The sequence below is a fragment of the Bufo gargarizans genome, chromosome 7, assembly GCF_014858855.1.
Source record: "Bufo gargarizans isolate SCDJY-AF-19 chromosome 7, ASM1485885v1, whole genome shotgun sequence".
Classification (NCBI taxonomy): Eukaryota; Metazoa; Chordata; class Amphibia; order Anura; family Bufonidae; genus Bufo; species Bufo gargarizans.
Window position 1 is genome coordinate 76,087,234 of NC_058086.1, and position 13,043 is coordinate 76,100,276.

The window sequence follows — 13,043 nt, forward strand, 5'->3', positions numbered from 1 at the left end:
CTCAGTGATGTGTGCAGGATCGGCAGGTATCAGAGGCAGAACAGGAGGTACAGTGGTGTAACAGGGGTCAACAATGTAAGTAGCTACATTCAAGCCCATGACAGATTAAGCCTTACTTTTTTTTTTTTTTAGATCTCCGACAACCCCTTTAAAAGGATTTGTCAGAAAGTGGAAAAATTGTAGTGGTCTGGCTGGACATGGAAAACCTGACCTTGTCAGTGCCATCATTCCTACCACTGGGAGAGGAATGGGATTTTGTGTGTGGGGGGTTAACACCATGTTAAAGCCCATATGTCTACGTTTAAAATTATAATCAGTAAGACAACTGCAAGTAAATTTTAATGTTGAAGATTTAAAAGGGGTTGTCCAGGTCAAGAGCTGAACCCCGACATGCGCTCCCCTTCACTCTTTTAGCATGTACGATAAGCGGATCGGAGCATTTTCTTGCTCCCATACTCCCCTTGCCCTGTGCAACATCGCACAAGGCCTGTTTGTTGCGAGTCTGACGTACGAGGCTTCACAACACTATGGTAGGCGGAGACATCACCAGTTCAAGGTGTGGGAATTGCACTGCAATGTACTGAGAAAGATGAAAGTATATTATAGGGCAACGGTCAACTCTCCTAACGCAACTTAAAGGGACACTGACAGGCCCGATAAACATTTAGTTATTCCTATGCAGTCAGATCTATTAAAGTGTATTCCACTCACATAAGAGTACCCCCTGTCCGCATTTTAAACCATGTAAAAACAACTTTATAATCATCTGTCAATCACATTTCTTTATGCCCAAGGGGCGTTTTTACTCCTACCTTTGTGCCCAGCCGCGCCCCAACTGTCGCTTTCTAGCGCTGACCAGCTCATTATTATTCACTGCGCTGGGCGACTTTTACATTCCCCGATCCTCCCGGCGCAATTTATTCGGCACACGCGCAGAAGGTACAAGTGAGTTCAATGCAGCAGGAGACCGTGGCATTGAACTCACTTGTATCTTCTGCGCGTGCGCCGGATAACTTGCCCAGCACCCTCACTCGCAGTGCGGCTGCGTCCCTTATTCAATGCCAGCGTCTCCTGCTGCACCTGCTCAGGAGGATCGGGGACTGTAAAAGCCACCCAGCGCAGGGAATAATAATGAGCTCGGTGGCGCTAGGAAGCGACAGTTGGCGCGCAACTAGGCACAAAGGTAGGAGTAAAGACGCCCCTTGGGCATAAAGAAATGTGAAAAAACGCCCCTTGGGCATAAAGGAATGTGATTGACAGATGATTAAAGTTGTTTTTACATGGTTTAAAATGCAGACAGGGGGTACTCTTTGTGATTGGAATACACTTTAATAGACCTATGACTGCATAGGAATAACTAAATATGTTTGTTTATCGGGCCTGTCGGTGTCCCTTTAATCTACACCAGTGTTTCCCAACCAGTGTGCCTCCAGCTGTTGCAAAACTACAACTCCCAGCATGCCCGGACAGTCTTTAGTTGTGCGGGCATGCTGGGAGTTGTAGTTTTGCAACAGCTGGAGGCACACTGGTTGGGAAACACTGATCTACACACCCCATAACAATTCTAAGTCGTATTTTCTTACACTTGCACTGTATTGCTCCTTTTTAGAAATTTATGACCAAATGGCACTCATTGCCCAACCATAGGTGATATGTTTAAGGTAAACCCATCTCCATTACATCTCTCAACAACTATTTAAAAAAAAAAAAAAAAGCCATACAAACTTACGTGCAAAGAATAGCCTGGTCTTCTCTATCTGAGGAAACAATGAAAATAGTAAGATTTATTTAAAAAAAAAGTCATAGGCAGTGCTATTGGCATGTCAAAAGATTGCAATATTCTACTCTATAATTTACCACAGACAATGGCAATGCACTTTTACTTCACTTATATTACTAACTCGCCAACAGTATTCTAGCAGTGCAATTTGTTTCCCTACACCCAACTCCGTTGCATCCATACATTTTGAACCTCCAACAATTAAAATGACAGCTCTGTTTAACTGCAAATCAAAATAGCTGCCTCCAGAAATTCAATATGGCAGCCTCCATGAAAATTTCAATTGATGAAACTAAGCGTGTCACAATGGAACCCTTCAGCATCCATGGATGACAACATCACAATGAGCCCTTGCGATCCCTGGCAGCAGCTATGATGCTTCATTCAGTCAGGTGTGGACCCATGCACAACAGGTAAGGGCACGTTTTTGTGTGCGTCGAACAAAGGCGTCAGTTTATGGAAATAATTGTTTGAGGGAAAAATTGCGCTTTGTGCAGATTGGAATACTGTCCAGTCCAGTGGAATACTGACCTCTACAACATTAGGAGCGAGGGCAGACTAATTAGCATGTTGATACAGTCCTGATCAAAAAGGTTTAAGACCACTTGAAAAATGGCAAAAAATAAAATCATATTTAGCATGGCTGGACCTTAACAAGGTTCCAAGTAGAGCTTCAACATGCAAGAAGAAATGAGAGTGAGAACATTTTGAGCATTCAATTAATTGAAAACAACGATTAATCTGAAACAGGCTGTTTTTTAGCTGATCCAAGTTTTAGGACCACGTGCAAATTTGTGCAAAGATGTGGATGTCAGTTAGTCACATGTTGTGATGGCAAAGGCAAAAAAATAAAATTTTTGAACGTGGCCAAGTTGTTGAACTGCATAAGCAGGGTCTCAAACAGAGCGCCATCGCTGCTGAGGTGGGACGCAGTAAGACAGGATCATTTAAGAAATTCCAAATGACTGAGGGTTATGGAACAAAAAAGTCAAGTGGAAGACCCAAAAACATTTCATCAGCACTGAGCCGGAGGATCCAATTGGGTGTCAGTCAAGACACTGGACGATCCTCGACCCAAATTAAGGCCCTTACTGGTGCCGATTGCAGCCCCATAACCATCAGACAGCATCTGAGAGTGAAGGGCTTCAAAAATAAAAAGTCTTCAAAGACCTCATCTCCTTGAACGCCACAGAACTGCTTGTTTGGCCTTTGCAAGAGAGCACCAAACATGGGACATTCAAAAGGTGGAAGTTTTATTCTCGGATGAGAAAAAATAAATAAAAAAAATGCAACCTTGATGGTCCTGATGGTTTCCAATGTTACTGGCATGACAAGTTTAGTTTTTTTTGGATGTGTGGTCCTAAACTTTTGATCAGCTGAAAAACAGCCTGTTTCAGTTTATTCGTTGTATTCATTAAATTGAATGCTCAAAAAATGTTTTGTCTCACTCCTATTTCTTTGGAACCTTGTTAAGAGCCAGCATGCTAAATATGATTTTTTTTGCAATTTTTCAAGTGGTCTTGAACTTTTGATCAGGAGTGTATGATGGAAGAGGACGAAGAAAAAAGGAAGAATGAACCATATACACTTTGTGGTGGAAGGGGTGCATGGGAATAATCTATCTATCCATACACACACACACACATATATTTTACACATACATATAGGCTACTTTCACACTTGCGTTCAGAGCGGATCCGTCTGGTGTCTGCACAGACGGATCCGCTCCTATAATGCGGACGATGGGATCCGTTCAGAACGGATTCGTCTGCATTATAGTTTAGAAAGAAAAAAAAATTGCTCAGACGGATCCGTCTAGACTTTACATTGAAAGTCAATGGGGGACAGATCAGTTTGAAAATTGAGCCATATTGTGTCAACTTCAAACGGATCTGTCCCCATTGACTTACATTGTAAGTCTGGACAGATCAGTTTGCCTCCGCGCGGCCAGGCGGACATCCGAACGCTGCTTGCCTGCTGAGCAGAGGCCAAACGGTGCCAGACTGATTCATTCTGAGCGGATCTGCATTCACTCAAAGCATTAGGGCAGTACGGATGCGCTCGGGGTCGCTTGCGAGAGCCTTCAAACTGAACTCACAAGCGGAGCCCCAAACGCTAGTGTCAAAGTAGCCTTAAAGTGCCTTTATGTTCCGCTGCTTTTCATTCAGTATTAGGACAGAACTTTGATTAGACAACAGGCACATTCTCATTTTGCCAGCTACAAAATCCATTAAAAAGGTATGGTATCTCATGAGAGGTGGTGAGTGACAGACACTAAACTGATGAGCACCTGCATTGCAGTGGCCAAAAAAGCAAGAACCAGAAAAAGTATACCTCCGGTGGCATATTCCCGTCCCCATGTTGCGGCAGCAGGTAAAGAGGGGGACTCTGAGTTCATATGGCCATATCGTCAGAAACAGATAAAAAGGCTTGTGTGTTCTAGACCTGCTAATAGACGCTGGACAGTATTCCAATCTGCACAGAAACAAAACTTTTCCCCTCAAATCTTTCCATAAACAGACACCTTTGTTTGACCAAAAAAAAACCAAAAAAAAAAACCATACCCTTACCTGTTGACGTGCATGGATCCACACCTGACTGAAGAATAAGGCATCATGGATAGATATTAGTGAATCGAAGCTGACAAAGGGGGAATTAAATCAGGAAAAATTTGATTCACAACAAATGTGAATTTCCTCACTCTTCGTGGTAACAAATTACAATTTTCCTAAAATGGAGCCAACATGTAATGAGGACACAGCACAAGGAACTCTGGGAAGGCGGGATCACCCCCCAAAAAAAATATTTTTTTTTTTTATAATTGCAGGGAAAGGATAGGGAGGAATCATTTCACAGCATCTTAGTGCAGGGAGAGACTTCAGAATGCGCTAGGGACAGTTAGGAAAGTGATTTACAAGTGCAGAGAGTGATTTGGGGATCCAAACAGTCATTAGACAGCCCTGTCATTCGAGTTTTCTGATTGGGCTGCAAGTGTTATGTTGGAAAGCCTTTAGTGGATTATATCTTCGTATTTTATTCAGTACGACAAGAAAAATTATACACATTTCACTTCTCATGTCAGGAGCAGTCACAGTAGTTAAATAATAGAACAACAAAAGATTGATTTATAATACCACGGATGCCTGCCAAAAATGACAGGAGAGGTCAAAGACAGCACTTCCAGTTTAGGGTATGTGTGCCATAGTGGAACGCATGTCTCTTCCTTTCTTGTATCCATTGGCTATAATAATTGGAAGGGATGTGGAAGAGTGTAATACTTATATTATAGGGGGGTGAATCATAATGGACGAGGTGAGGGGGATATCCTCATAGCAGTGCGATTTTTGCTGGTTCGTGCCCATAGGACTGGAAGTAGGAGCACTTCCGGTATGGTTGGGTGGAACGCAGGCATGGGACGCACAGCTTCCACCCGTGTGCAGCGCACAGGTGTATACAACCTGTATATCACATAAAGGGGGGCCTCATTCACATTGTGGTACAATTGTTCAGGTAGTGGGACTCCTACACAAAGCCTATGCACTAAGTGAAAGGGCTTCCAAAAAAATTACAAAGGAACCAGCACCCCAATACACCCTTTATGTGCAACAAAGGAGGGCATCATACACAGACTTTAAAAACATGATGATTAATGACCTGCTGATGACCCTCAAACATTTGGAGCAAGGGCCTGTTGCTGCTATGGTGACTAGATAACCTGGGCCCGACCACACGTCCCCATGATTGCGATCATTCATTCAGATGTCTGCCCTATCAACTTTCCATGTTATTTTCAGAACGGACCACAGTGCCAATGGGTAACAGGGAATAAGGGTTTGATTCCAGAGAGGGAGCCTGAGAAACAGCCACAGCTACCAGTTCCAAGCAAGGCAGCATGCACACAAATTACCCATTAGGTATAATTAGGTAAGGGCCTGCTGGAGAGCTGACCCCTCTAAACAATTATGGTTGAGTGCCTGCTGCTTAGCTGAACATTTAAAAATTTACAGTGTTCAAAGCAGGCTGTGTGGCCTGAATACTTCATCTAGGAATAATGCAAAAGGACTAGGGCCATGATTAAGAGGGATGGCCAGGGGCATGCATATTGCGCCGCTAGAGACAACTGTTGGACCGGCGCAAGACGAACCAAAGCGAAAGCATTTGCCAAAAATGTTTTCATTTATCAAAAACAAAAGTCGGAGGTTCAAAGACTATCAGTTACAGTCGTAGTTCTGACCATAAACTATGACAACCCACGATTCAGCAGTGCCATCCCACCTGTGTCTACTCAAACACTCTACTCACAATTAAGGGTGACTCTTTGCAAGTAGAAGAGGTGGAAATGGGGGAAGACATTACACAGGGTGATAGCCAGACCACCCTCAGTCTTCTCAGCACAAAGTCAAGCCTGTTGGTACTCTGGCACACATGACTGACTTCATGTTAGGCTGCCTTTCCTGTGACCCGCGCGTTATACGCATTTAAGACAACACAGATTACTGGTTGCTCAACCTTCTCGACCCCCGCTACAAAGAACTTCTCATCTCTCATTCCTCTGGTGGAGAGGATGAGCAAAACTGCAATACCCGATTGGAAGATCCTTGTTAAATTGCGCCAAACATTTCCATCTGACAACGCTGGCGGCAGAGTCTGTAGTTCCTTGGCCAACCGAGGAGGGGAGACAAGAGGAACACAGCAGTTCCAAAAGAGCAAGCAACACTCTACAAAGCATGGGACAGTTTCATTACACCCCACCAGCACCCTCACCCTGATGCACGGCCTATTGTCACAAGGAGGGAAACCATTTGGAAGATTGTGAAGGAGTACATAGCAGACTGTCAATGTACTCAATGATCCCTCAGTGCCTTACAACTACTGGGTGCCCAAGCTGGACACTAGGCAAGAACTGGCGCTCTACGCCTTGAATTTGCTGGCCTGCCCTGCCGCCAGTGTTGTGTAAGCAGGTATTTAGTGCTGCTGGCGGCATTATAACAGATAAGCGCATTCGCCTGTCAACTGAAAATGCTTGACCCTTATAAAAATGAACAAGGCCTGGACATGCTTATTCGTCACATATAATACCTTACTCTAATGTAAACAGGGACTCTCCTGTGGCTGACTTCCTGCAAACTGAAAGAAATAGTCATTCAATCCACTTCTGGCAGTGCTCAGGCCCCTCCCCTCACTCAATCTTCCTCTGTATATCCGTGTATGCTGTTGAAGATAGTGTCCTGTCAGACCAGGAGTGAAGCTCTATAGTAGGTGAATGTATACAGTGATTTTGTGGTCTGCTGAGAGATGAGTGAATTTCATATTTTGAAATTCGTTCACACTTAGTTTACTTAGGTAAATTGCGTTATGGATTCCATTACCACGGGCCATTACGCAATTCTATGACGTGAGGCATTCCGTCATAATAGAAGTCTATAGGCTGCAAAACAGATCCATCCATCCCGTTATGCAGGGGAGTCCTCCTGTATAACGGAAACGGAATGGATCTGTTTGCAGCCCATATACTTCTATTACAACAGAATGCCTCTAAAGCAGGCACGCTTAACCTGCGGCCATCCAGCTGTAAAACTACGGGATAATAACTGTAGGCTGTCTGGTGATGCTGGGAGTTGTACTTTTGCAACAGCTGGAGGGCCACAGGTTAGGCACACCACTATGAGTGAACACATAGCGCTCACACGGAATAAGGTGGTGAGCGGTGGTTTTCACGCATCACTAGGTGTTGCGTGAAAAATTGCACCATGTTTTATATTCTGCAGTTTTCATGCTGGCCCCGCAGAAGTGAATGGGGCTGCGTGAAAATCACATCGCATCCGCAAGCAAGTTTTCACTGAACGCATCCGGACACACTCGTCTGCAAGGGGCCCAAGTGTCTTCTCCCGGACACTACAAGTGATCTTTCGTAAAAAAGACATGCATAATTTCAAGGCCTCATACACTAAGCATTTTGTGATCTGCAAACTGGATATGAAATACAGATGTAGTCATTGCAAATGCTGCATTTTGTTAATAGGACATCTCATCCTGCTCTATAACAGTCCCCACAGATTACACATTGCGGCAATAAGTCCTCTAAAGCCTCTTTCACAAGGGTGAGTTTTCAACGCGGGTGCAATGCGTGAGGTGAACGCATTGCACATGCACTGAATCCAGACCCATTCATTTCTATGGGGCTGTGCACATGAGCAGCGATTTTCACGCATCACTTGCATTGCGTGAAAATAGCAGCATGCTCTATATTGTGCGTTTACCCAACTCATGCCCCATAGAAGTGAATGGGGCTGCGTGAAAATCACAAGTGCGGTGCGATTTTCACGCATGGTTGCTAGGTAACGATCGGGACCCGATCATTATTTTCCCTTATAACATGGTTATAAGGGAAAAATAGCATTCTTCATACAAAATGCTAAGTAAATTAGGGATGGGTAAAAAAAAAAAAAAAATTTACTCACCTCATCCACTTGTTCGCGCAGCCCGACTTCTTGATTCTTCTTTGAGGACCTGGGAGGAAAAGTACCTTTTGACGTCACTGTGCTCATCACATGGTCCATCACCATGGTGATGGACCATGTGATGAGCACAGTGACGTCAAAAGGTACTTTTCCTCCCAGGTCCTCAAAGAAGAATCAAGAAGTCAGGCTGCGCGAACAAGTGGATGAGGAGAGTAAAATTATTTTTTTTTAACCCCTCCATCCCTAAATTTACTATGCATTCTGTATATAGAATGCTATTATTTTCCCTTATAACCAAGAGTGAGAAGCGGCCACTCATGTGTAAGGTTAATTACCAAACACCTGAAGCAAGGAATGTGGCATTCACCAAAAAACAGCCAATAGGATTCACAAGGAATTGTCAATTTAACCCACGTGTTGCCAGTCTCTGATCTGGTACCTGCCACGTGAACGTCAGTGACAGTTTTAGTGTAAAACTGGTAGTATACTTTGCAATAAAAGAGCATTACAAGAGTACAGTAGAGCCATCAGCCCCACTGGATCTTTAAGATCCAAGTGGGACACCAGGAGAAAAGTTAAAAAAATTATAATAAATATAATACACATACACACTTTTTTTTAAAAATAAAACAAAGCTGTATTCTGTTAGAACCAGGTGTATTTTCAAAGTGACAACTAGGGATAACCAAAAGATTAGAGAGGAGGGGGGGGGGGGGGGGGAAACACATGCGAACAAATTGAGAATTTATGAAGACTTAATTTTTTTTCAGAAATGTAATCTACATTGATCATCATTTGAAGGATTTTTTGTAAGGGGCACACCATGCCATTAGAACTGTTTTCCCAAATAACCAAAGTATATCAACATATAGGTCCTTCATTTTTCAAAAAACATGATGATCATAATTTGATAACAGCAATGACTAGCACAGAGAAAGATTCTAACTAAATTTTCTGAAGGTTACAACAGTCACCAATCAGTAGGAAGTGTATAGGTCCTTGCTTTGAATGGCTTCAGCACATCTACGGCCACAGGACATCACTAGTTTCTCACACTGCTCTGGTGTGATTTTGGTCCACTCTTCTTCCAGTTTCTTCAGTTCTGTGACTGTTGTGGGTTTCTTGACAATAACTGTCACCAAGGATTTTCCAGAGGTTTAGATTAGGACTCTGGGCTGGCCATTTCAGCATTTCCAGTTTCAAGGAACCGCTTTACCCGTTTTGCTGTGTGGAAATTGCTAGCTGAGTGATGAATTACACACTTTGGGTTCAGTCTTTCCCCAGTTTGTCGACGAACATAGTGCCAGATTTATCATGACTGACAGCTCACTCCACTTTCACATATGGCTAAAGTCAGTTTTAGTCAAGTCAGATTTATGATCGACCCTTTAAGACTGCAATAAATGTGGTTTGACTGTAGCAGTTTATCCGTCAGTAAGCAGCTTTACAAAAGTCGCACATCTTTACGAAAAAAATGATGATTACACTTACCGGTAATCAGATTTTCCTGACCCCACGACAGCACCTTAGAGAGATGGCTCCGCCCCAGGACAGGAAACCTGCAGCATAAAGGTGGAGCCGCTCCCACCTCAGTGAGTTTCCAGAGCATGAGAGGGACTCCCCCTTACGTTAGTTTAATTTTTACATACTGTATATATATATATATTTTACTTTTTATTTTATTTTTGCAACACCCGTGAACACACAGACTTACACCAATAGGGAATAAAGAGGTGCTGTCGTGGGGTCAGGAAAATCCGATTACCGGCAAGTGTAATCATTTTTCCCCTCCCCCACGACAGCACCTTAGAGAGATTTCAGAGATCATCCTCAGGGTGGGTGATAGAACTCAAAACCTTAGTGCCAAAGAGAAGGTCAGAAATAGAGTCAAGCTGAAGCCTATAGTGCTTATAGAAGGTGGACGGAGAAGACCAGGTGGCCGCCCGACAGATCTGTTCAATAGATACGCTGGCCCTCTCTGCCCAAGAAGTGGACACTGCCCTCGTGGAGTGAGCCCTCACAGAAATAGGGGGAGACACACCGGATACTGAATATGCCAAGGATATAGCTTCTCTGATCCACCGGGCAATAGAAGCCTTGTATTAGCAGTATTACCTTTTCTTGACCCACCGAACAGAACAAATAAGACAGAGGACTTCCTCCAGTCTTTAGTCACCTCCAGGTACTGCAAAATACACCTCCTGACATCCAGAGAATGCAACTCCTTCTCTGTCATCTTTTGGTTCTGAAAAGAAAGCTGGGAGAACTACCTCCTGAGCCCTATTAACCCTGGAAGTAACCTTCTGCATAAAACCAGGGTCTGGTCTGAGAACCACTCTGTCCTCTCTTATGGACATAAAAGGGGGGTTAATAGAGAGGGCCTGAATCTCCCAAACCCTTCTGGCTGATGTTAAAGCTACCAGCAAAACTAGCTTAAGGGAAAGTATTTTAACCGAGCAAGAGGCTAGAGGTTCAAAGGGATGTTTGGTAAGGGCGTTAAGCACTAAGTTAAGGTCCCAGGGAGGGAACCTAGGGCCTGCTACTGGCGTAATCCTATCCACTGCCTTAAAAAAACCTAACCACCCAAGGGTCCATGACCAAACTTCTCCCCAGAACCAATAAAGCTGACACCTGTACTTTTAGTGTACTCTTTGCTAACCCGAGGGACAACCCCCTCTGTAAGAAATCCAACACCTGAACTACAGAAAAATCTAACGGCCAGGAAACCCCTTCTGCGCCTATAAAGAACAGGAACTTTCTCCATACTCGTGCATAAATAACATTGGTCACCTCCTTCCTACTTTTCATCAAAGTGGAAATGACTTCCTCAGAGAATCCCTGATTACCTAGAAATGACCTCTCAAATTCGATGCCGAAAGATGTAGGGACCCTACTTCCGGATAGAACACAGGACCCCGAGACAATAGGTCTGGAATTCCTGGCAGGATCCACGGATCTGAGACTGACATTGCTCTCAACAGGGAAAACCACGCCCTCTTCAGCCAGAAGGGGCTATCAGGATAACCCTGGCTCCTTCGTACCTGATCTTCCTTATTACCAGTGGAATCAACTGAAGCGGGGGAAAGGCATAGCCTAGCGAAAAATCCATCTCTGGAGGAAGGCGTCTACCCCAGATGGGCACTCCTCTGGACTGCGGGAGAAAAAAAATTCTGTACCTTTGTTCTCTTGTGGCGAACATGTCTACTGAAGGTAAACCCCATAATCTTACTATCTGGCAGAAAATTTCTGGATTCAGAGACCACTCTCCCTGACGTAATCTGTGGCGACTCAGGAAGTCCGCTCGAGAATTCTCGACCCCTCTGATATGAATGGCCAAGAGATGAAGCACTCTCCCTTCTATCTCCTCGAAAATCCATCTCGTCTCCTTCAGTAAAGAATCTGACCTGGTCCCTCCCTGACGATTGAGATATGAGACCACCGTCCGATTGTCGGACATCACCCTCACATGTCTGTTCTGGATCATAGGAAGAACTGCTCTCAAGGCCAGCAAAACCGTCCTCAGCTCCTTTCGATTTGACGAAAACCGCCTCTGACCCTGGGACCACTCTCCCTGAAAGATCTGATCCTCCACGTGAGCCCCCCAACCCCAGGGGCTGGCGTCCGTAGTAACCACCACCGGTTCCGGAAAGGACCAGGGAAGCCCCCGATTCAGATTTTCTACCTCCTTCCACCAATCTAGGGATGAATCACTTCTGATAAGCTCATCACTGACTCCAGGGATGCCCCTGCTCGTCTTGTGGCAGTCAAGATCTCTCCCTGTAACTGGCGGGAATGTCGTTGAGCCCACTGGACTGCTGGCATGCAGGAAGTTAGAACTCCTAACAGACATAGCCTTTCTTATAGACAGGTTCTGTTCTAACTGAACCCTGTGAACTATTCCCTGAACCCCGGCTACCTTCTCCTCTGTGAGGAAAGTTCTTTCCAGCCTGGAATTTAAAAAACCAGACCCAGAAAAACCTGGCTCGTTGACGGCTCCAACCTGGACTTCTGGATATTCAACAGCCAGCCCAAAGACCGAAGAACCTCCATAACCCGATCCAGAGACTTGGCACACTCCTCCCAGGACTGGGCCACCACCAGAAAGTTGTCCAGGTAAGGTAAAAACGTGATGTTCTCCCTTCTGATGTGATGAAGGAAGCCATCTCCGCCACTACCTTGGTAAAGATCCGAGGTGCCATGGAGAGGCTAAAGGGAAGAGCCTGAAACTGATAGCGAAGAAGTCCCACCTCGGTTCTCACCGCCACCCAGAGGAATCTCTGGTGATCTGGATGAATCGGAATATGATAGTAAGCATCTTTTAAATCCAGAACCGCCATATGGCACCCTGGAGACAAAAGATATATCGCTGACCTGATGGTTTCCATCTTGAATTTTCTGGCCTTCAGGAATCTGTTCAGATATCTGAGATTTATAATGGTCCGGTACGACCCATCCGGTTTCTTTACTAAAAACAGGGTGGAATAAAACCCCTTCCCTAGCTCTGACTCTGGGGCAGGAATCAACACCTTCTTGCTTATCAGTTTTTTTATTTCTTGCAGCATGATGAGAGAAGACCTCGAAACCACAAATCTTTCTGCGGGGCAACTCAAGAACTCCAATCTTAGACCCTCCCGCAGAAGACATATTACCCATTTCCCTGCCATCCTTTCCCAAGCAGGAAGAAAGAACTTTAATCTTCCTCCTACTGGGATCATGGCGTCATTGTTTACCCTGTTTTGACGCCCGGGCTGTGGCTGATCCAAAAAAAAAAAAAAAAACTTACTTCCCTGCTCTCTGTCTCT

At 44.6% G+C, this 13,043-nt stretch overlaps 1 protein-coding gene across 2 annotated transcripts in view; it reads right to left on the bottom strand.

Moving 5' to 3' along the window:
* Window positions 1-13,043, bottom strand: part of MYH9 (myosin heavy chain 9) — a 304,187-nt gene that overhangs the window by 227,233 nt on the left and 63,911 nt on the right. For both annotated transcript variants that reach the window (XM_044302210.1, XM_044302209.1), the window contains one exon: window positions 1,730-1,757. In XM_044302210.1, the coding sequence (XP_044158145.1) occupies window positions 1,730-1,757 (28 nt within the window). The remainder of the gene's footprint in view (window positions 1-1,729; window positions 1,758-13,043) is intronic.